Source organism: Phascolarctos cinereus, unplaced genomic scaffold, assembly GCF_003287225.1.
Source record: "Phascolarctos cinereus isolate Bilbo 61053 unplaced genomic scaffold, phaCin_HiC Scaffold_2;HRSCAF=192, whole genome shotgun sequence".
Classification (NCBI taxonomy): domain Eukaryota; kingdom Metazoa; phylum Chordata; class Mammalia; order Diprotodontia; family Phascolarctidae; genus Phascolarctos; species Phascolarctos cinereus.
In genome coordinates this window covers 284,080,838-284,104,673 of record NW_027555625.1, presented here as the reverse complement: position 1 = coordinate 284,104,673, position 23,836 = coordinate 284,080,838, and the positions used below count along the sequence as shown (strand labels likewise).

At 38.8% G+C, this 23,836-nt stretch overlaps 1 protein-coding gene across 1 annotated transcript in view; it reads right to left on the bottom strand.

Annotated features, from left to right (window-relative positions):
* Positions 1-23,836, bottom strand: part of ABCC12 (ATP binding cassette subfamily C member 12) — a 70,121-nt gene that overhangs the window by 11,966 nt on the left and 34,319 nt on the right. Inside the window, 7 exon segments of the mRNA XM_020984941.2 lie at positions 9,858-9,862; positions 11,294-11,480; positions 15,908-16,057; positions 19,698-19,924; positions 20,757-20,838; positions 20,840-20,952; positions 23,374-23,477. Of these exon segments, the coding sequence (XP_020840600.2) occupies positions 9,858-9,862; positions 11,294-11,480; positions 15,908-16,057; positions 19,698-19,924; positions 20,757-20,838; positions 20,840-20,952; positions 23,374-23,477 (868 nt within the window).

Here is a 23,836-nt window from a genome sequence, read left to right as displayed (position 1 = left end):
GCCCTTAACTCCCTGTTCTTTTCCCTCAACAATTTCTCATTTATAGAGGGCATTCACTTCCATGTTTCAATTATGGCGTCTAACTGGATGACGTAAAAGCTGTGTTTTCTTACATGTTTCATTCAGCAAATATTTATCAAGCACCTTTTGTGTACAGAGTACAGTGATGGAGGATAGAGAGAAAATGTAAATGAAACAGCCCTTGCCCTTTTGAAACATAGAGACTTGTATTGAGATAAACTAATTCACAAAATATGTAACATGGAAGCATATTAAAAAAACTTTTTAGTAAAATGAAAAATATCAAGAAATACTGTTTTTCTCTCAAGCCCTTTCCAAACACCAGAGAAAATCCTCTTGGAAAGATAAATGATAAGATTGAGAACAAAAGGGCTTTTCTTGGTGAAATCTGCTGAAGACAGATAACTAGTCTTATTCACATTATTATCTCTTCCCATCCTTCTATTGATTAAGATGATGACAGAAAGGAGAGGTTCCTTTGTTTAACTTCAGGAATGAAGGGAATGGTCACATTCTTATGGAGAAGAAAATACAAATGAAAAGTTTCAGGTAAGAGTGAGATGGCAGCTTGGGTACTCAACAGCTTCTAAAATGTTAACCCAGAATCGTATTGTTTTATAGTGATTCCTTTGGTCTAGGTTCCTAATGTTACCTGAAATATACCTGAGGCAAAGAGGTTACTCTGCTTACTTACAGAGGTTACTGTGGTTACAATCCATCTCCAAATCCTCTAGCACATTTCCCCAGGAATGTGCTGACCTCAGATTCTTCTCATGTCAAGCCTAAATCAGTTTCTCTGCAACTTTTACTCCTTGTTCTTAGTTCTCTCAGCAAACACTCAAGTGGATCCATGATGTTATGAATTTTGACTTGACCTCCAATGATGCTTGCCTGTCCTGTATGGCAGAGATGTCAAGTGTGTGCTTGAACCAGATTAAAATGTCATTGGGAAATGTTTAACAAAATAAATAAAAATACAATATGACATGTTAATTTGTGATTATCCAAGTCCCACAGGGATCCCTTTCTATGGGAGGTTGGTCCTGTCAGGGCCACATCAGGGGATAGAGCCACTCCCAGGCTGGTGATAGTGTAACAAAGATGAAAGAGAAAGAGCAAAGGCTGACACCTATGTTGTGACACCAGGAGAAGGGGAAGAAGCCAGAGGTTATGGCAGAGGGTGGCACCTAGTTCCAGCTACCTCATCCAGACCTTAATTGGCAGTAACATGCAAACTGCAGAGGAGGTAGTACCAAAGTCTGCCTACACCATATAAAAGTGTAGAAGGGGGAGGAGCCTGGCTGTGGCACAAAGTTCCAACCTCCAGGACAGAGGCTGGATATATGTGTGTGTGTGTGTGTGTGTGTGTGTGTGTGTGTGTGTTGTGTGTGTATATATATGTGTGTGTGTGTGTGTGTGTGTGTGTGTAGAAAAGTCAGAATACATTGAAAAAATAGTATGAGTTGAGAAGCCCAAAATACAAACCAAGAAGAATGTAACTCCGTAGTTGTTGTTTGTCCTTAACTCTTAAAGAGGACCAGTGACATCATGAGGGTGATGTCTTGACTCGCGTGGGAATTTGATTTAAGTGAGGCAGAGTTGTGCAAAGTTGTCAGCCTCACTCACTCCTCCAGGTTCATGCAAGTCCAGTGGCAAGACAAAATTCAAGACAACTGGCCATGGCTGGGGATTCAGTGGGTGACCTTGACCTTTCTAAATTAAGTTCTTTCCCAGTAAATACAAGTAGAGCCTCAGAGAAAAGAATGTTTTGGCCACAATTTCTCCTCAAGTGTCTGGAAGAAATTAAGCAAGAGCTAAAAATGAAATTAGAAATGAAATTAAACTTTTTAAGGAAAAAAATTGAAGGAGAATAAATAGCTTAGAACAGAAGTGGAAAACCTTGTCCAAGTAGTGAACTCCATGAAAAATAGAATGGAGCAAGTGTAACCCCAAAGATTCTATGACATAAGAAATATGAGTACAAAGTTTAAAGAGTGAGAAAATTGAAACATGCTAGGTATCTCCATCAAAAACAGCTGACCTGGAAAACCTGACAAGAAAGATAATTTAAGAATTATCAGACTCTCTGAAAACCATAATCAAAAACAAACAAAGAACCTGGATGCCATATTTCAAGGTGTAACAAAACTGCCCAAGTCTATTAGAACTGGCACACAAAGTGAAAATAGAATGAATCTACTAGTCACTCACTGAAAGAAACCCCAAACTAAAACCCCCCAAGAATATCATTGCCAAAATCCAGAACTTCTGAGTTAAAAATGCTGCAAATAGCCAGAAAAGAAAGAATTCAAGCACCAGTAAATCCAGTTAGGATCACAAAAAGATTTGGCAGCAACTACTATAAAGGAGAGGTGCTCTTGGAGTTTGTTGTTGTCGTTTCAGTTGTTTCTGACTCTTTGTGACCCTATTTGGGGTTTTCTTGGCAAAGATTCAGGAGCGGTTTGCCATTTCCTTCTCCAGCTCATTTTACAGATGGGGAAAATGGAGCAAACAGGGTTAAATATCTTGGCCAGGGTAACACTGTTAATGTCTGAGGCCAGATTTGCACTTAAGGTGAGGCTTCCTGACTCCAGGCCCAACTCTCCATCCACTGCATCACCTGGCTGCTCTTGGAATATGACATTCCAAAGAACAAAAGACAAAGGCTTTACAATCCAAGTATAACTTATCCTGAAAAAGTACCAGGGGAAAAATCAACCCTTAATAAAAAAGACTTGCAAGTATTCTTGATGAAAAGATCAGTGCAAAGCAAAATCTTTGAAATAAAAACATTAAAGACAAAAGAAACTTTGAAAGGCAAATACATTCAAATAATTAGAAGAGGCTAATTATAATGAAGTGCTTACTTCAGAAGAGACACATGTCCCTTCAAAGTCCATTGTCTGCAAAATTACAAAGATTTCTTCAAAGATTTCTGCAAAGAAAAACAAATGGAAGATCTGGTTTTAAGAGAGGAAATAATAAGGGGAAGAAGGCATGAACTAGTGAAAAATGAGGAAGAATGGTATTTTACAATTTCTCATAATGGACACATGTGAGAAGAGTACACAACGGAGGCAGTGGGGATGGGTTTTATTGTATTTTTATTCATTTGGTTAAAAATTTCCTGACTACATTTTAATCTGGTTTGGTTGCAGGCTGCAGGCCTTATGTTTGACACTTCTGTTCTAAATCACTGTTTCCCTCTGCTGCTGTATCTTGGTTTGGCACAAAGCCAGGTGTTAACTGACTTAAGCACTGACAATCTGACTTCTTAATCTCATAACCCTTGATATCACCCAGTACCATTTCTTCCTTTCCTTCAGTCTCTCATGAACAATTAGTACTTCTTATCTCCAAAGCCAACTCTTTTTTCTTTTGATCACCTCCCTCCTGTCCTTTCCAGTAGATTGTCCCCACTATCATCCTCACTTTCTCTCAAATCTTCAATCTCTTTCTATTGGTTCTTTACCTACTGCCTAAAAACAGGTCTCAGTCTTTCCTCATCCTTAAAAAAAAATCCTCATTAGATCCCCCCATCTTTGCTACCTTTCATTCTATATCTTTCCTCTTCCTCAGCCAAATTCTTTGATAAAGTCATTTATACAGCATGCTTCTACTTCTTGTCTTCTCACTCTCTAATCCTTTATAATTTGTCTTATGACCCTGTCATTCAACTGGAGCTTGGTGACCTCTTAATTAACAAATCTAATGAACTTTTCTCAGCACTCATTTTTTTTAAACCTCTCACAGCATTTGACATTGTTCATTACACTTTCCTCCAAGATACTCTCTTCTCTCAGTTTTCATGATACTGCTGTCTCCTAGTTCTCCTCCTCCCTATCTTAATACTTTTCAGTCTCCTTTGCTGATTCATCATTTATGTCATGGCCACTAAGGTAGGCATCATCCCTCTTTTCTTTCTACACTCTCATTTGGTGACCTCATTAGCTGTCATGGGTTTAGTTACCCTCTCTATGACGATGACTTATAGATCTACCCAAACTTAACAGCTCTCCTGATTTCCAGTCTTACATCACAAACTTCACACTGGACATTTCAAACTGTATGTCCAATGGGCAGCTCAAACTCATTATGTCCAAAACAAAAATTCACTGTCTTCCTCCAAAATCTGCCCCTCTTTGACTTTCCATCAATATCTTCATATTTATCTAGGCTTTCAGCTTTTGGGTTATCTTCAATTTCTCGCTGTCTTTCATCCCCTACGTCGAATCAGCTGCTGAATCTTGTTATCTCTATCCTCACAGAAACTGTATGTGTGTGTGTGTGTATATACATATATATATGTATATATATGTATATATATATGTATATACACACACACACACACACACATATATATATCTATCTATCTATATATATAGATAGATAGATAGATAGATAGATATATCACTTTAGTGGAGTTTCTCATCATCTCTTGCCTGGATTACTGCAATAGTTTTCTGTTTTGTCTTTTTAGCTCAACCTTTTTCTCTACTCCAATCTGTCCTCCACACTGCTGCCAAAGTGATTTTCTTAAAGTGTAGATCTGATCATGTCACTCTCCCCTACTCAATAAAAATCAGTGTTGCCTTATCACCTCTGGGGTCAAATAATCTTCTGTTTGGCATTTTGGTCTCTTCACAAGTTGATCCCTGTCTGCCTTTCCTTTCTTCATAAACATTACTCCTATACACTCTATAATCCAGTCATACTAGCATACTTGCTTTTCTGCACACATTATCCCTATATCTTTGCACTGGCTAGCCTTCATTCCTGGATTATATTTACTTCATGCCTCTACCTCTTGGATTCCATGGTTTCCTTCAAGACTCAATTCAAGCAATACTTTCTACATGAAGCTTCTCCCGATGCATCCAACTGCTAGTTCACTCCTACCCAAAACTACCTTGTATTTGTTTTGTATATATTATATATTGTATATACTATATGTTATAAGTTCTTTGGAATATAAGTTCCTAGTGGGCAAAACTGTTTCAGTTTTGTCTTTGTATTCACACTGCTTAGCACAATGCCTAGTGTACAGTAAGCACTTATTAAATGTGTGTTGATTGATTGCTCTTTAGACTCACTTGGATTTCATTTATATTCATTGAACTTATGTATAAAAATATTATAATTGGTGTTGATATCTTTTCTTCTGTCCACATCCCATTTTTTGGCATAACTTATTTTAAATATGTCAAGTTCAAGTTGTTTTAATTGTGTGCCATATTTTTCTCATTTTTATTCAAGTTTTATATTCAATTTTATCTTTGTTCCAACAAGTTGATGATTTAGATATGCCTAGAAGCTGATTCCAGGTTGAATCACACATCAGTAATGAATCATTCCCTGACTGTTAAAATGTAATCACTTTTATTTTTGATGTTACTTGGTGGTTACCATCACCAGCACCTTTCATTTCTTTTCTGAAAATATTCATGACGTGAGATGTAAGGCTCCAGTGTAGTTTGCAAATCTTTGGTCTTTTGCATTACTTATTCTTGACCAATATTTTCCAATATATTTTTCATCATCCTTGTCTTATTCTCACCCTTGGAGAGTCTTACCAAATTCTTTACAGTCTTCCTCTATCTCTTCTTTCTTCACAGCCGATGTTGGTTCATAAGCTACAGTTTTTAGGGTGTAGTATTTTTGTAAAGTATTTTCATCAGCATTGCAATAAAAAGATGACCAAGAGTCCCATGAAATGATGCTTCCTGTTGCCTTGCTGTACATGATACAAACCAGTTCTGCCAATTCTTTTATTTGCCTTGAGATGAACCCATGAGCCAACCTTTCATTTCTTTGCAAATCTCTTCTTTCTTCTGGTTTCATTTATAATGAGCATGTAAAAACTAACACAATTCAGCTTTTCCATTAACATATCCACTTGTTCATTGGATAAGGACCTCAAATTTGGAGTATCAACAGCTAATTTAATTTTTTTAGATGGTCTGAAAATTTTGTGATTTTTAGCACCCTTTTCCTCCCTTCTCACCACTGAGTCATCACAGATGCAAAAGAAAGTCACACAAGACTAAGGACCATTTGGTATTTTTCATCTTTCATGGGTGACCATGGCCATTCCTAATTATACCAAGCAGGAAAACAAAACAAAACAAAAAAATAAACAAACAAAACTAATACTTCTAACATCCTTGCCCTTTAGGTATTTGAAGAAGGTTGCCTTACCCATTTTCCCCAGCAAATTTACTTTTTTTCCAAGTTAAACTTTCCTAGTGACTTTGTTCAATACGTGTATTCAGTTCAATTGATCAGATTAATAGACAACTACATTGCCCAGTGGATAGCGCTCCTGGTCTGGAATCGGGAAGACATGAGTTCCAACCCAGCCTCAGACACTTACTATCTGTGTAACCCTGGGCAAGTCACTCTGTTTGCCTCAATTTCTTCACCTGTCAAATGAGTATAACAACACCTCCCAGGGATATTGCGAGTTTCAAATGAAATAATAATTGTAAAGAGCTTACCACAATGCCCAGTACATAGTAAGTATTATGTGAATATTAGTTATTATTACTTCTAAAGTACCTTCTATTTTCAAGGCACTGCATTAGACTCTGGGGAACGCAAAGACAAAAATGAAATAGTTCTTGCAATCAAGGGGCTTATATACTACTGGTGGAAGCAATATATGCAGCAGTGGTGTCAAACTCAAATAGAAATTGATCCCTGAACTGCGTATTGGCTTAGAAAAGCACAAATTAACATTTATCTATGTTGTATTGTATTTTTACTTGTTTTGTTAAACGTTTCCCAGTAACATTTTATTCTGGTTCCAGCCATACTAGGGAGTTACAGACATTGAGTTTGACACCTCTGATGTACACAGATAAGCAAATATAAAACAGTTTTAGGAGGGATAGAGTATTATAAACTGTCAAAAAAGGCTTCTTAATGTAGGAGATACAGAAGCTTAGTCTTGATGAAAAGAAAAGATTCTTTCAGTTGGTGATGAGGAGAGAGTATTTTCTAGATGCGGGAAGCTACATGGGCAAATGCATGAAGGTGGGACATGGAACACTGAGTTTGGGAAACAGTAGTTCAGGTTGACAAGATCATTTATTTTAGTAGTTGTGTTGAATTTGGAGTAGAGGAGAAAGAGGGAAGGTAAGAGATTAATTAAGAGGCTATTAAAGTAGTCCAGGTGAAAGGTGGAACAGCACTAAACTAAGGTAGTAGATGTTTGAATGAAGAGAAAGGGGGCAAATGTGAATGATTTTCTAGAGGTTTAATTCAGGAAGATTCAGCAACTGATTAAATGTGGAGAAAGAGGGAAACAAAGAGTCAATGATGACTTTGAGGATATGAACCTGAGAAATAGCAGAGCCCTTGACAAAAACAGGGAAATTTTGAGGAAGAGCAAGTTAGAGGAAAAGATAATGGGAGTCCCATTTTAGACATATTAAATTTGAAATGACAATGGGAAACACAGGTAGAGATATCCAGTAGGCAGTCAGTGATATGGACCTGGTATTCAGGGAAAAAAAAATGGATGGCATAATAAAGTATAGAATACTAAATTCCTTGAGGTTAAAGACTATTTTGTTTTTGTCTCTGTATACCTAATCCCTGGCATATGGTAGGCACTTGACAAATATTTGCTGAATTCAGTTAGATTGAATGGTCTTCATTCCCCTTACCATCCTGGTCACCCTCAACTAGATGTCTTACAACTTGTCATTGTCTTTCCTAAACTGTAATGCCCAGAGCTGATTGAATACAGTACTCCAGATATGTCCTGAAAGGGCAGATGGCAGTGGTACTATTGCCTCCTCTATTCTATTCATTATTCCTCACTTGAAGATCACCTTGGCTTTCTGGCTAATATGGCATACCTGTTCACTCATCTTGAGCTTGTAGTCCACTGAAATCCCCAGATCTTTTTCACAAGACCTCTTATCTAGACAGCACATCATCTTACACTTGAGAAATTGATTTTCTTTTCACCCCAAGTGTGATATTTTCTATTTATTGTTCTCATATTTAGCTTATTAGATTCAACATATCATTCTAGCTTGTCAGAATCTTTTAGTATCATGATCCTATCATCTTTTAGCCCTCCCTACTGGCTTTATACCCACTACAGATTTGCTAAGCATGCCACCTATGCCTTCATCAAAGCCATTTATAAAAATGTTAAATAGCACAGACAGGTCATTGAGATGTACTGGTAGAGACCTCTCTCCAAATGAGGACTTTTTGGGTCTAATCATTCAACCAGTTCTGAATATACCTAATTGTACTATTGAATAGCCCATTTCTCTTCATCTTGTTCACAAGGAAAGTGAATAATTTTAATCTAATGTTTTGCTGAGAAATTTAGGTATACTGTATTCATGGCATTCCCTGATAAAGAAAGAGAGGAAAGAAGGAAGGAAAGGGGGAGGGAGGGGCTAATTGTCACGATCTGATGTTGACAGTTATGTCTGCTCTCATTTATCACTACTTCCCCTGCTTAAATGCTCAAAAAAAGTCCTTTTAATAAGATAATATAAAATTTTGCCAAGCATCGAAGCAAACATTACAAGCTAATAGCTTATACTTAAAAAAAAATCAGTATATTTGCCCTTCTCTTGTCCTGCAGCACCAACCCAGTTTTTGCCAGTCTTTCATGGGCCATTGACAATGCCTGAGTAATCACATTTACCAGTTCTTTTAGAACCCTGCTATGTAGTTTGTCTGACCCTGTTCATTTAAATTCAGTGAGAGTAGTTAGGTAACCTCTTATTAGCTTCTCACTTATCTTGGGTTTCAAAAATCCCTGTTAACCATTTTTATTCTTTTCTTCCTAGTCTGAAGATCATTCTTCTTAGCAGGAAAAACAAGCAAAATTAGATTTGAGTAGTTTTTCCTTCTTTATCTCATGCCTTTTCCATTACTCCATCCCCACCTGCTTGAGTAGCAGTCCCATCCCTTCTTTGATCTCCCTGTTAACTCCACCATCACTAAAAATAAAAAGCATCTTTCTGCTGTCAGCATTAGCTCATTCCTAGCCCTAGTGCATCTGACTCTATTTTGGTAGTTCCATGCTATGCTTCTGTATTCATCTGCCTTTACCTAATCTTACTTCCATATTCTCTACATGTGTCTTTTTAAAAAAATCTGAAATGGCTAATGGGTTCCCTGTTTTCCACAGGATGTGCCTTTCCAGACAGTTTCCCCTTTTCTTGCTTATCAGAATAGTTTGTCTTTGTATCTTCAGAGCTGCACTGAGAATCTTTATTGGGCTAACTTTTCCTGTGAAGTTTTACGTCAAGGGATCATATCTATCCATTCTCTAACCCTTTGGCATCTATTTTATTAAAATCTTGGGTCTACATATGGCAATGTCAAATTTTCCTTTCTATTACAAATTTTAAGATGAAATGATCAGTTCATCACAAAGTTACCATCATTTCTACTTTAGCAATTAATTATTCATTATTTTTCAAAATCAGAGATTTTTCCTTCATGTCTCTTAGATTTCTTTTTCTTCTTTTTCCATTTCTACTTCAGTAACCCCAAATACAGGCCATCATCACTATACGTTGAGATTTCTGCAATATTTTCCTAAATGATCTGGTTTTTTTTCCTCTCCATTCCACATTCTCTGCAGCTACCAGATTCAACTTCATTAAGTTCTATTTTAAATGAATTATTGTTTCCCATGCACAAGAATCTAAAATGGCTGTATGCTGCTTATTGCATCAGGCTCATTACCCTGGCACATCTTTAATTGGTCTCCACATTGTCCAACCAGTTTCCTACTTTTTCCTAACATGAACACTGATCTGGTAATGAAAATGTATTTATTGTTCCCTTCCCACCTCAACTGAAAAAGGTTCTCATTATTTGGCTCATGCTATATATCCCCTGCTTATATGTTCTCCCCCTTTCTCTTTGCCAATCCAATTCCTATTCATTCTTCAAGGTTCATCTCAAATCTACCTCCTCCATTCAATAAGCATGCCACTTAGGCTTTCATCCAAGTCATTGATAAAAATGATGGGATGGATCAAGCCTTTCTTGATTATTCCAACTCAGAAAAATCTTTTTCTCTTAAGAATTTCAATAGCATGCATAGTCTGCACCATACCACCTAGCACTCAATTATATTTTCTAAGTTATATATGTGTGTGTATATATATATATATATATATGTATGTATGTATGTATGTATGTATGTATAAACAAGTATATGTAAAAATATTCAGTTGTGTTTATACACGTGTGTACATGTATGGGTATATTTATATATGTATATATGTTTCATATACGCATATTTTTTCTTTCTACTAAATTACAAGTACCCCAAGGGCAGAGGCTGTGTCCTACTTTTTTGGTATTCCTGCACAGTAGACTCTTGAGAAATACTTCTAATTTTATTTTCTTCTGTGATTTCAATTTGGGTTAAATTCTTTCACTGGTAGAGTGGATGGAGTCAGGAGTCAGGAAGACCTGGATTCAAATGTGACCTCAGACACTCACTAGCTATGTGACCCTGGGCAAGTTACTTAACCTTTGTTTGCCTCAGTTTTCTCAAATGCAAAATGAAGATAATAATAGCATCCACCTCGTCCAGTTGTTATGAGGCTCAAACGAGATGATATTTGTAAAGCACTTTAGTACAGTGCTTGGAGCACAGAAGGCACTTAATAAATACTTACCTCCCTCCCTCCCTTCCTTCCTTCCTTCGTTCCTTCCTTCCTTCCTTCCTTCCTTCCTTCCTTCCTCTTCTTCTTTCTTCTTTCTTTCTTTCTTTCTTTCTTTCTTTCTTTCTTTCTTTCTTTCTTTCTTTCTTTCTTTCTTTCTTTCCCTTCCTTCTTTCTTTCTTTCCTCTTTTATTCTGTCACTTTGGCAAAGCCAATAATTGCAACCTCTCTTACAAGTCTCAAGTGCTTTTAATTTAGGCACTGTTTAAAAAGGGACTAATTCTCAATTAAATCAGTAAACAACACAAAAAGGAAACATTTCCATAGATTTCAGCAAGTGTGAAATTTACTGTTACATTGTGACAATGCAAAGACCACCCTTTTTGGAAAACTAAAGATATTAATAGAAAACCTGGATTTGACAAGATTGGGGGATATACCACCTTTGAACCAATGAAAAGAGACCACTGAGCATCAATAAGCTGAGCTCATTTCATTAAGCAAGAACAATTGTGGGTATCAGACAAAGGGAAAAGTGTGACAAAAGACCTTCTCTACCTTTCTGTATATCAAAGGACCTAAGTAATACCCATCCTCAGGTCAGATGTTACCTGGGTGATGTAGGTCAAGGATAAACCTTTGGATGAAGCACTGATGGAAGAGTAACTCAGAGCCACCAGTGTAGCCACAATGAAAGTGACCAAGTTCATGAGGATATCTGTTCTTAGTGAAAACCACCAGAGTGCACAATTAAAATATAAGAGGTGACTAGGATTTTCATCATTTAATATCTTAAACCTGAAATAAAGAGAATTTAAATAAAGAGAAGCCTGGAATAGAGAATGTAATTATTTAAATATACTTTTTTTAAACATCTGCAAACAGATGCTTTATGAAGACTAGGAGCATAAAGCATTTTCTGTATGGTGATAAAACACTGTTATTTCATGGTCCCCTACCACAGTGCATCAGTTAGCTACCTTTTTGTCATTAGAGCTGTCCACAAGTGGAACAGGCTGCTTGGGGAGATGGTGAGCTTCCCCACACTGTAGTTCTCAAGTGGATATTGTAGCAGGAAATTCATCTAGTGTATAGGCCACATTACACGACCTCTAAAGTTCCTTCCAACTCTAAGATTCTCTGATTCCATTTCTATGCTTTTTAAAAATCCTTAGACCATGCTGGGTTTTTGTTAACACATATTGTGAGAAAGCCCATCCTTCTAAGAAAAATGATGCTGTCAAATAATGTAGGCAGCCATCAATACCAAGTGTTTTTAAGTATCCCCAGACTGGTCTTTTGACTAGCTTTGCAATGACTACCTCTTTTCTACCTTATTTTCTTCATTGTTTGATGAAAAAAATCTTCCAACTGCCATGATATTTCTTTTGTACTGATATAAATTCCAAAACTTCAGTTGTCAGACTAGGAAGCTATTAAGAGATCAGAGGCATTATCTTTGTGGTTAGTTTTACAAGATACAGAATCGCCATCTGGGATTCAGACTGGGAGTATTTCCTGATGCAACCTATTAGAATTAGAATTCAAATGCCTTTAGAAGTGTATGATATGAGGTAAATTCTTGACAAGAGAACTCATCAGTCAGTATTTATTGGAAAGGTATGGGGGGGCGTGGTATTCTGTAAGACTCTTTTTTTACTCTTTTTTTGGGGGGGGCTAGGCAATGGTGTTAAGTGACTTGCCCAGGGTCACACAGCTGCTATGAGTTATGTGTCTGAGGCCGGATTTGAACTCATGTCCTCCTGAATCCAGGGCTGGTGCTCTACCCATTGCACGACCTAGCTGCCCCTGTAAGACTCTTTTATGAGAAACCTTGGCAGAAAAAATTTTAGGAAGTCAGATGTTTAATCTAAGTGTTTGACGTGAATGATTTTGTTGGTAACTGCATTTCTCTCTTCCCTTTCATGCAAAATAGAACTGTTTTAGACTGTAGGCCAAGCCTGGTGATTCATGCCTGTAATCCTTGCTACGGGGGAAGGCTGAAGCTTGGTGTCTACCAACTTGGCTGGGGCCACCAGGTTGCCTAAAGGGAGGTGGGGATAGTGAGTGGCAAGCTGACTCAGCTTGGAAACAGAGGAAGTCGAAGCTCCTGTGATAATCAGAATGGGACCAGTACTAAATGTAGCCTCTGTATGTCCAGTCTGGGTGAAATAGGTAGAGCTAGCCTTTAAAAAAATTTTTTTTAATTAAAAAAATTTAAGGCTATGTGACTGGTAATGTCTTTAACCAAACTGATAATGTACTAGCTGTGGTAAAATTTTCAGTTTGATCTTTGTCTCAAAATCTAGGCTAAAAGACAATTAGAATCAGGATTTGAAATAGGTTAGTCCCTTAAGACTAACCTATTCATGTCATGTGTTGGCTAATATGACAAAACAGGAAAATGATAAATATTGGAGATGATGTGGGAAAATTGGAACACTAATACATTGTTGGTGGAGTTGTGAACTAATCCAAACATTCTGGAAAACAATTTGGAACTATGCCCAAAGGGCTATAAAACTACACATACCCTTTTACCTGGCAATATCACTTCTAGGTCTGCGTCCCAAAGAGATCACAAAAATGGGAAAAGGACCCACATGTGCAAAAATATTTATAGCAGCTCTTTTTGTGATGGCAAAAAATTGGAAACTGAAGGGATGCCCATCAATTGGGGAATGGCTGAACAAGTTATGGTATATGAATATAATGGAATAATATTATACTATAAGAAATGATGAGCAGGCAGACTTCAGAAAAACCTGAAAAGACTTATATGAACTGATGCTGAGTCAAATGAGCAGAACCAGGAGAATGTTGTACACAGTAACAGCCACATTGTGTGATGACTAACTTTGATAGACTTGGCTCTTCTCAGCAATGCAAGGGTCTAAGACAACTCCAAAAGACTCATGATGGAAAATGCTGTCCACATCCAGAGAAAGAACTATGGAGTCTGAATGCAGATGGAAGCATACTATTTGCTCTCCTTTCTTTGTTGTTTTGTTTTGTTTCTTCTTTCTAGTGGTTCCTCCCATTGGCTCTAATACTTCTTTACAATATGACTAATGTGAAAATATATTCAATATCAATATATATGTAGAGTCTTTATCAGATTGATGCTGTCTTGAAGAAAGGGGAGAGAAAGAAGGGGGAGAAAATTTAAGAGGCAAAATCTTATGGAAGTGAATATTGAAGCCTAAAAACAAATTAATTAAAATATTTGGTCCATGTGGAGGCTGCCAATGAATTAGCTTCCTAGTGAGGAAACCGAGAAGTAGTCAGTGATAAACCCTATAACCTAGTGATTCCCAACTGTCAGTTAATGCATGTATCTTTTGTAATTTTTTATTTGTCCATAAAACTTTTGCCATCAAAGGTCCTTATTCTTAAAAAAAAACATGAAAATTTGGATACTTTGTCCACCTTCTCCTAGCCCTTTCATCCTCCTGGCTTCTAGTTCTTCTTCTCTCTTACCCCCCACACCAACTAAAAGGAGAAGTATTGAGGCTCAGGGTGGGAAGGGGTTGAGCATTTTGCAGAAGAGGACATTGATAGCATATGGAGTCTAATTTATCGTTTGGGAAGGGAGACACTACTTTACACCCTTTCTGCAGGAGCCCCCCAAATACAGGAAAAGGGCTGTTTCTCAGGGTACTCTTCTGGAAACTTGGGGTTAAAAACATGGCTATAAAGAAACCTCTGGATTAAATGGAAGAATCCTTAAGAATCTGAAAGATTTGGTTTGTATAAAAGTATTTCATCCCTGTGTGAGGCAGTAAGTTAACTTCAGTAGACACTAAAGACTGCTTTGTTTGAAGAACTCAATGTAATCTAGTTCTTATACACGTGCAGATAGCTTAGAGAGATTTCTGCCTATTTCTTGCAATTTAAAGTGACACTAAGCAAGGTCATTTTCCTTTAAATATCTCCCTCGCTGGCTATGACAATACCTAAAATTCCACCTTTAGCATTAGTAAAGAAGATGGTTATCTTTTATGAACATGTTGGGTTGAATTATTCTGATTTTGAGGTAATGGGAACTATTTTATTTATCTGCTGCAATTTCCTTACTTGTTCCTTGGTTAGGTTGGGGAGGGAGTGTGAAGTTAGATGGGTAGTTTAGTGGTTATTTGGTACTGTGGGTGAAACACCACAAGGCTACCATCAAGGGAGCTCTTGTTTGGCTGGTAGCAAACATGGGCCTGTAAGAACGAACCAATGAGCCTCATCCAGAGAGCCCAAGTTGGTGAATGTCAAGACTTCTTGTCTTAGACGACGCTCAGTCTAGAGAGAAGCAAGATCAGACTAGATACTGGTTGAACTTTAATCTAGAATAATTTAAGGTCTAAGTAGAGTTTTTCTATGTATACTTTATTTGCCTTAACCTTGATTTGTTATTTAGATTTGTAGAATTATAGATTTAGAGCTTGGAGATTAGAGCTTCACTTATTGACTCAAGCTGGCTCAGGGGCCAGGAAGGCATAGAAGGCTTGAGCCCTTAATTCGGAGTTTGGGGATCAGGGGAGCTCTGTAAGGAGTGTAAGGTGAAAGAGCCAAAGTTGAAGGCAAGGTACTTTGAGAAGAAGTTCTCAGGTCAGGGAGCCCTAAAGCCCCAGGATTGTCTTTGGCATCCTTTAAAGGGATTCATTCCTGGGGTAATTAAGCTTTTTAGTTTCCCAGCTTGGTCTATTTGAATATACCTCCCAGGGATCGTTGTAAAACTTCGGGCCTTTATCAGCTATGGCTTTGTAGACTGCTTTCTGAGTTCACTTCATAATTTGCCCTGTAGGAATGAGGTGCACCAGAGGGGCCAAAGGAAGGATTTGAAAACAACAGAAAGGAGAAAGAAGGGTGCTAGATGTGGAGGTAGGATGTTGTCAAAGGTAAATTGCCCCAAAGACTCAGTTCACTAAGGGCTGGCTCTATGCAAGAAAAGGGCCTTCTTAGATATAGTACTAGTATGGTTAAAACTCTAGACTGCACGAAGAAACACTGCGCTATTTGACAAATTTGTGACCCAGTCATTTAGCACTGCCCCAGGCTGTCATTTCATCCCTGGGCCAGGGCTTTGGGAGCATCTGCTACCTAAGTGCTGCACAAGGTCAAAGCCCCTTGCACAGATAGAAGTGAAGAACCGAAGGCTGAAGTGTCATTTGTTCCTATTAACAAGCTGACAGATGCAGTGCTGAGACCACTCCAGGGCACTGTTCGGTGCTTACTTGCTGATGAATCCTTCCTTTTTATTATAGGCATGAATGATGCCCAGGCCTTGTACAGAGGCGGTGATGTGAGAGAACCGAGGAGACCAGCTGATGTTTTCCACGCTCTTCAGCTCTTGGATCCCTTTGTGAGAAATTCCGCAAGAAAGGCTGTGGCGGGGGGGGGCACCAGGAGCATCATCAGTAAGTGACCACCACCTGGAGAGCTGTCATATACATGGGGGATCCTGAGGACTAACTGACTTCAGCCTCTAACTTTGCAGCTAAAACTAAATTGGGACAAAAGACCCAAACCTCATCAGTTCCTATCCCAAGGAGTTAGGGATAATTCAGGCAGGTTGGTCTTGTAACCTGATACCTATGTGGGAGGGAGGAACCTACACAAATTGATAGCAGACTTTGTTTCTTCATCTTTGAAATGGGAATAATGGTCCTGGCAGTAGGTCCTTCATCACATTGTTGTTAAGGAAAATCAATTTGTAAACCTTAAGGGGTTAACAGTTTTCAAGCATTTAGCAACAACATAGACTTTAGAGCTAGGAGAGACCTTGGTCCTCATTTTGTCTAGCACCCTCATTTTACTGAGGGGGAAACTGAGGTCAAGAGAGTACAAGTATAAGTGACTTACCCAAAATCACTCAGCTAGCAGGTAGCAGAGTTGAGGTTCCAGCCCCAAGTTCTCTGGTTCTAAATCCAGAGCCAGGAAGCATCCCTTGTTACAGGTGAGTGTTATCAATTCATTAAAAATGGACCTGGCAGGACCTCTTCCTAGACAAGACTTTAGCAGTTAAATTTTACAGTTTGTGAATGAAACTAATAAAACTACAGTTCTTCTCAGAACAAAAATATTCACTGTTGGTTGATCTAGTCTACTTTGCAGAAGCAGTAGAAACAGCCAAACTGAGGTTCATTTTGTTGCTCTTTTTTTGAGGATGCAAATTGTTTCACAACAGTTCCATCAGTAATTGAGAAATTGATCTAAATTTTCCATCTTCATCAAGATGATGTCTATAATCTCATTTCAGCCAAATATGTTATGTCTAGGCTTTGTTGTCTACTTTGGGTATCAGACACCTTCCCGGATTTGGAGTCAGATGACTTGGGTTAGAACCCTGCCTTTTCCACTCAATGCCTGTGTGATATTAAGCAAATTATTTCCCTCCTCTGGGTCTTAGTGTTCCTATCTGTAAAATGAAAGGATTAAACTAAATGATATCCATGGTCCCTTCTAGTTCTAAATCCCATAATCCAATAATCTTAGGTCAGCACTAGAAGGACCAAAGTGTATCAAATGATGCAAAAATTGGCTTGGTCCTTGGAGGTGTTCTTTAATGGAGCATATCAACATAGCTTTGCTGAAGTTCACTTCAGGAGAGCTTTTTCCCAGTGTCGGGTTAAGGTCCTGTCCTGTATCCTGTCAAATGAAAGCCTTTTCTAGGGCAAAGACTACTCTTTCCTGGGGCTCAGGAAAGCAAAGTGACTTTCCCTGGGCCACGGAGCTAATAAATGTCAGAACCAGAATGCGAACCCATTTCTTCTGACTCCAAATTCAAAGTTCTATCCACAATACCAGGCTGCCTTCCCTCAACAGCAGTGATTATAATCAACTTACATATTTAAGCTGTAAGGCAATATGTATCCACAGCACTGATGCTGAAATACCTAATGTCTAGACCAGCCCTATAACTACAATTCTACAACTCTTATAAGGTGAGTCAGTATCTTATGTCTCGGCACTAGCGTAAGACTTTCGGTGTATAGAACATCTGTTCGACTGCATGCTGGAGTCTTTGTGAAAACCATACTGAAGCCATAGTAATAATTCATGTGATATATTTAAATATTGAGTAGGACATAGGTAAATATATAGGAGCAGTGGAAAGAATTAGAGAAATGGCCTCAAACTGACAGCAAGACTTTTCTCTCCATTGTTTCTCTCCCTTAAAAGGGGTAGATCTTACCTGGTTGATCATACTCAATGACACAGTCATTACCCCTAGGATAACATGAAGTCATACTGCAGGAATTGAAAATTCTGAAACCAAACTTTCTCCAAGATTAAAAAAGGATTAAAATAAATTAAGCTTAGGAAAACTATGCAAGGTGAGTCTGAAATTCTTAGCTCCCCCAAGTACCAAGACCCAATGTAGAGTAGATTCTACAAGCATTTTGTTCATCTGTTCTTTAATGGTAAATTGAGGCTGGTCTTTGAAGAAGATTCCTAAATGCTGTATAATGACTTATAATGAGAGGTGCTAAAACAAAAAGTGTTTCTTCCTGTCTCTGCTATGGGAAGAGAAAGAGAAAGGAATAAGCATTTATTAAGTGTTGTATACCTCTATGTACCACACATCGTAGAGGGAGATGTGCTGCAGTCAGGCTGAATTAGAGTCTCTAAGTTACTAAGAGCTAAGTGTTTGAAATCCTGCACCTTCTGAAGTGCTGCTTTTTCCCTAGGGTTATCAGTCAGAAATCTTAGGACAACCGAAGCTTACACTCTAATTCCTTTTGGTTGGGCCAACCATACTTGAAAAGCTTAGCTGATTAAGGCTAATTTCTGGTCTCATCCTAGACTCTCATGTTTCCCAATCAAGGGACACTTTAGTGATTCTTTTTTTTTTTTTTGGCTTTTAGGCAATTGGGATTAAGTGACTTGCCCAAGGTCACACAGCTAGTAAGTGTCATGTGTCTGAGGCCGGATTTGAACTCAGGTCCTCCTGACTTCAGGGCCGGTGCTCTATCCACTGTGCCACCTACCTGCCCCCACTTCAGTGATTCTTGAAATTGTTCTTGCTGTGCCACATCATTTCAGTGTCCTCACTCCCTCTGGCTAATTTTTAGCAATGAAGGTAGAGATAGTCGGTCTGGCAAAGTACAGGTGGAAGGAGGGGGCTAGGGATGGGGAATGACCCATGCTATAGGATAATAGAATGTTAGAACTGTAAAGGGACTTTAGAGATCACCTAGTCCAATCTGCTCATTTTACAAATGATAAAACTGTGGTCCAGAGAAATAAATGATAATGATAGTAATAATGCTTATGAGTTAGGCAGTAAAATGATTGCTCCCATTTTACAGATGAAAAGACTAGGCCCAGAAAGGTTAAGTGACTTGTCTAGAGTCACACAGCTAGGAAGCAGCATAGCTAAAGGGTTCAGCAAGGTCAGAGCTCTATCAGAGTGAGAAAAGTTGAGAAGAACTGTTTTGGCTTTCACATGCCTCACTGGGTCTCATCCTGATGCTTCTCTTTCCAGTCGGCTTCTGCCTAGGCTTTCTGCCCAAGGTCACCATCCATGGCATCTGTAAGCCTTACCAGGATTCATTAGGGTTCTCCATCTTGAGACAAACCAATGTATTTTCTCCAAGAGAAGTTAATTCATCTGTACATCAATAAAAGATTGGAATGCCAGATCTGGAAGGACTCTTGGGAATCATATTATTTATCTTTTTACAGAGGAGAAAACTGAGGTCCTGTGAGGACAAGGATTTGCCCAGTTCATGGATCTGGAGGTGTCCCTGGTTGCCTCCTCTCCCTGAGGCATGAGCAAAGGAACTTCTGAGTTGAGAGGAGGACATCTAAATCTTGCCTGTGACATCAGAAACAATGATTGTCTTTCAGAAGATGTCTTGCTTTGGCAGAAACTCAAAAAAACTAATTTATTCTGCAACCTGGGTAAAATAAAAAGATATTTAGATATCATGAGCATTTATGGCCACCATAGTACCAGTCTGACAAAGGATCTTTGACCACACCTCTAAAAAAGACCCAGCAGTAGCATCAGCAACTTACTGTAAGAGAACGTAGAAAATGAAAGCTAGACCAGCCAGCACAAAGAATATAGTGGGAAACACCGCCGCTGATATAACTAGAATAGATAACACCATAGAAAATTGCTGCAAAAAGTTCTCAGCATGAAACAGCAGCTTCACATCCAGCTCATCCATGTCCTTGGAAAAATGGTTCATTAGCCTGCCAGTGGGAGTTGTGTCAGAGAAATTCATTGGGCTTTTTAAAATCTGTAGGGAGGGGGAAACAGGAATTCGTATGGAGCAGTGATCTTTGGTGCAATGTTCTAGGGTCATTGAGCAAACTCAAAACCACTTTGCTGGAATTTGTGTCATAGGACTGAGATCTGGGAAAGACCCAAAAGGTCATCTCATCGCGCATCAGCATTTTACCATTTTACCAACACTGAGATTCTGAGTAGGGAGTGACTAACCCATTGTCACATAGGCAGAAAGCAGCAGAAGAAGGGTTTGAAATCAGGTCCTCTGACTCCAAATCCAGTATTTCTTGTTGTTTGCTTTTGTTTTCTCACTACCCCACACTGTCAAGCTTAAGGTGATAGATTTAAAGCTGAAAGCGATAGCTATTGACATGTATAGGGCATATAGTCCAACTCTTCTACCTTATAGTTAAGCGAAGTCCATAGAAGTGAAGCAACTTGCCCAGCCTGGAAGAGCTTTTAGATGACACCTAGTCTGAGCCTCTAATTTTATAGCTGAGGGTCAATGAGTTCACCCAGATAGTTGGCAGTGGAGGCAGGATTTGTGTTCCTGGTCCCTTGACTACAAATCTTTCTGTTACATCACATGAGAGTCAGAATGTTAGTTATTGAAGGGATCTTAGAAATGCCTCCCAACACCTTTGTTTTACAAATGGGGAAACTAAGGCTCAAGTAGGTTATACAGATAGTAAATAGTAGATAAAAGACTCAGATCCAAGACTTAACAACTCTCAATCCAGTGAATCCCACGGTTTGAGTTTCTTTTGTTGTTGTTTTCCGTTTTCCACCACAGCTGCCCACCCCAAAATCTCTGATTTTGCAAAATACCTGCTCTGCCCTACCTTTTCAAATACCCAGTCATGTAATGTGGAAGATGCCATTAGAGTTGTCTTGGTGAAAACAAATCCTTTTATAAATGAAAATGATCACAGCCATCACACTTGCCACATACACCAACTGGTAAATGATTTGCTTGGGATTCACCAATATATGGCTAGTCTGACAAGGGGTCTCATTATTATGAGTCCTACAGCCCATCTGTGGAAAGAAAACAGACAAGAAACTCATGAAATGAGTGATATATCTGGATTGTCTTTTGGACAACATAAGGGAAAGGGAGGTTAAAGGAGCATTTCAGGGAGAAGCTGAAAAGGAGGATGGGATAGATTTTGAAAACTTGAATTATTGCTGGTGAGATAAAGCCAGCTATCAACCAATGAGTTTGTGTCTCAGGGACCAGGAATCCAGGGCAACCATTTCTCAGTGTAGGGGCACATGTCTCATTAGGTTCTGCCGTTCAGTGGGAAAAGCAAACAAACAACTGTGCATCTTTCACTTCAAAGGCAGAAGTAAATGGACTAGAGAACAAGGATAGATGGATAGCTGAGGGAGGCCCAGAACAGAATCCATCCCTTTGGCCTCCCACAACTCTATGATCTCGGCTGCATTTGACACTCAGAAAGCAAAGTAAAGTTGAGTATGCTGTGAAATTGCTTAAACCACCTCAAAGTAGCATAGGGTGAATGAGGTACCAGAGCACCCATCAGTACTACCTGCTGTGAATGGTTTTGGAAAAGTCACTTTTGGAGTCTCAGTTTTCCTATCTATAAAATAAGCTTCTATCTCTGCCTCTGCCTAGTAGAGAAAAGGAGGTAACATACATAGAATGTTTTGAACCTTTTATGAAAAAGATACAAAATAAATTCAAGGGATTCTCGTTATGACCCTAAACTACTTTCTAGCTCCGTCTCTTTTAAGTGAGAATGTAGCTCTCTGGTGGCAATCTAAGAAGACATAACATCTTGCTTAGAAATGCCTTTTTAATTTTTCTCTGGGCTGTGTGTTTAAATTCACATGACCATTAAGGAACAAACACAGGCCATTTTCTAAACAGTTTTTATTGCTTATGGTAATAACACAAATGGAAATTATGAGGCTGATGGATGAGCCTTTTATAAAGTAAAACTCTCAGTGCCTTCCTCAAAGTGTAACTTATAAAGGACCCAACTTGGGAAAAAGGCTCCATCATGCTCTAGGTTTGGACCTGCCATTTATAGAGAGCAGGAAAATGCATGAACATGGAGATAGTATGAACCAAGTTGCCCTTGTAAGGTTAAAGAGAGAAGATACCATCAAGATTCTCATGGTGAGCCTTCTGGAAAGTCTTTTAAGATCACTGTCAGTAACTAAAGCTCTTCTGGTATCTTGAAGCTCTGCTTTGGAAAGTTGAATATGCAATCACTTTTGGAATCTCTTTCCCCAAGAATGAAAAGTCTTTGTTTCCAAGGGTCACCTCCAAGGAGGTGGGTTCACTTGCTCTTCCAAAAGGTTGGTAGAAATCTCTAGGTCTTTGGAGTTTAGTGGATGTCTGCATCCTGGGGACATTTGACCTTGTTCACCAGATCAACATTTCACTGTGGCTGCCACAGAGAAACTTAAAGTAGGGAGGAGTGGAGAATAACTGAGCAGGGGTATTTTGAAGTAGGCACCTATCTGCCTGAGCTGGAAACACTACTTTCTGGGAGTATTACACACAGTGGAAGTAAATGGGCATTTCCATTTGTGGCCAAATTTAAAAACTTCTAAGAATTGGTTCTTCTCAAAAAACACTTTTGATTCATGAAATTTAGAGCTTCAAGGAACCAGAGAGATCTCCCAGCCCAACCCCTTGATTTTACTTATGGAAAAATTGATGCCCAGAGGGGACAAGTAATTTGTCTAAAGTGATATAGGTAGTAATTAGCAGAGCTAGGATTCTAACCCTAATTAGGTCTACTGATTCCTAACCTAGTGCTCTTTCTACTATGAGAGAGCTCAGAAAATCATGTAATTTAACCACTTCACTTTGCTAATTGAGGAAAACTGGGGCCCATAAAAGGAAAAGCGACTTGCTCAAAGTCAGGCCCTCTGAATTCACATGAATTGTTCATTTTGGCAGGACCCTTTCTTGGGAAAACAAATGTTTAAGGTCTGAATTTGAGGCCTCCTTGGTTTTGATCATGGTAACATAGGGCACATGAGTCTTTGCTCCAGGTCACTGATGTCACGGAGCTTGTATTTCCTCCCCATGTTTTCTGCCCTCCCCAAGTACTGAATGGTATTCCTATGCCCTGTTTGTGCCACTTTCCCCACAAGCTTGTGCAGCAGACCCTGCCACCCTTCCTCAAGATCACATCACTGTGGTATCCCACTCACAGGGCCTACCTTCCTTCACAGCCTCAGTGAGGACAAGGGTCAGACCTCCTCCTCTGCTAATGTAACTATCCCAGAGGTTGGATGCTTCCCTCCCCCACTGGACTGTTTTTGGCCCGCTTTAAGATATTTCTAGTTATGTCTCTGAATGTTAGTGAAGACTTTAAAAAGCATGTTTGCATTTAGTGAATTGAGAGTGAAGGAGGCTAACTGCAGATATCATTATTACTTAAACTTCTTTAAAAAAATAAAATGAATGAAACTTACTGCAGATCCCTGATCTACCCAATAACCTAGCCACCAGTTGCTGAAAGCTGAACTTCCAATCATCAAAAAGAAGAGAAGCACCATGAAGGTAGACAGGATATACTCTGGAAGAAGAGGGGGAAATTCTCAAACTAGTTATTCATGTGATAGAAACCAGGTTTTTCTGTCTTCCTGGAATCCAAATATTGTGTAGGTGTTAAAATGTTCAAAGCAGTGTCTCATGCTGCCCAGAGAATTACAGCTACCTATCAGGAACCACCTCACATGAGGGTGCTTACATGTAAAATTCTGTGCACAAAACACTGTCATCCTGGATTTATTTGTTCCCTTCTATTGGAAAATTGGTCCTGATTGTCTGCCTATGGCACTGGAGTGTTACAAAAATGTACATTCATTGAGGAAGCTCAGAATTCTTAAATAGAATGCTGATCTTGGGAGGAAAAATATACACTCTACAAGTAAC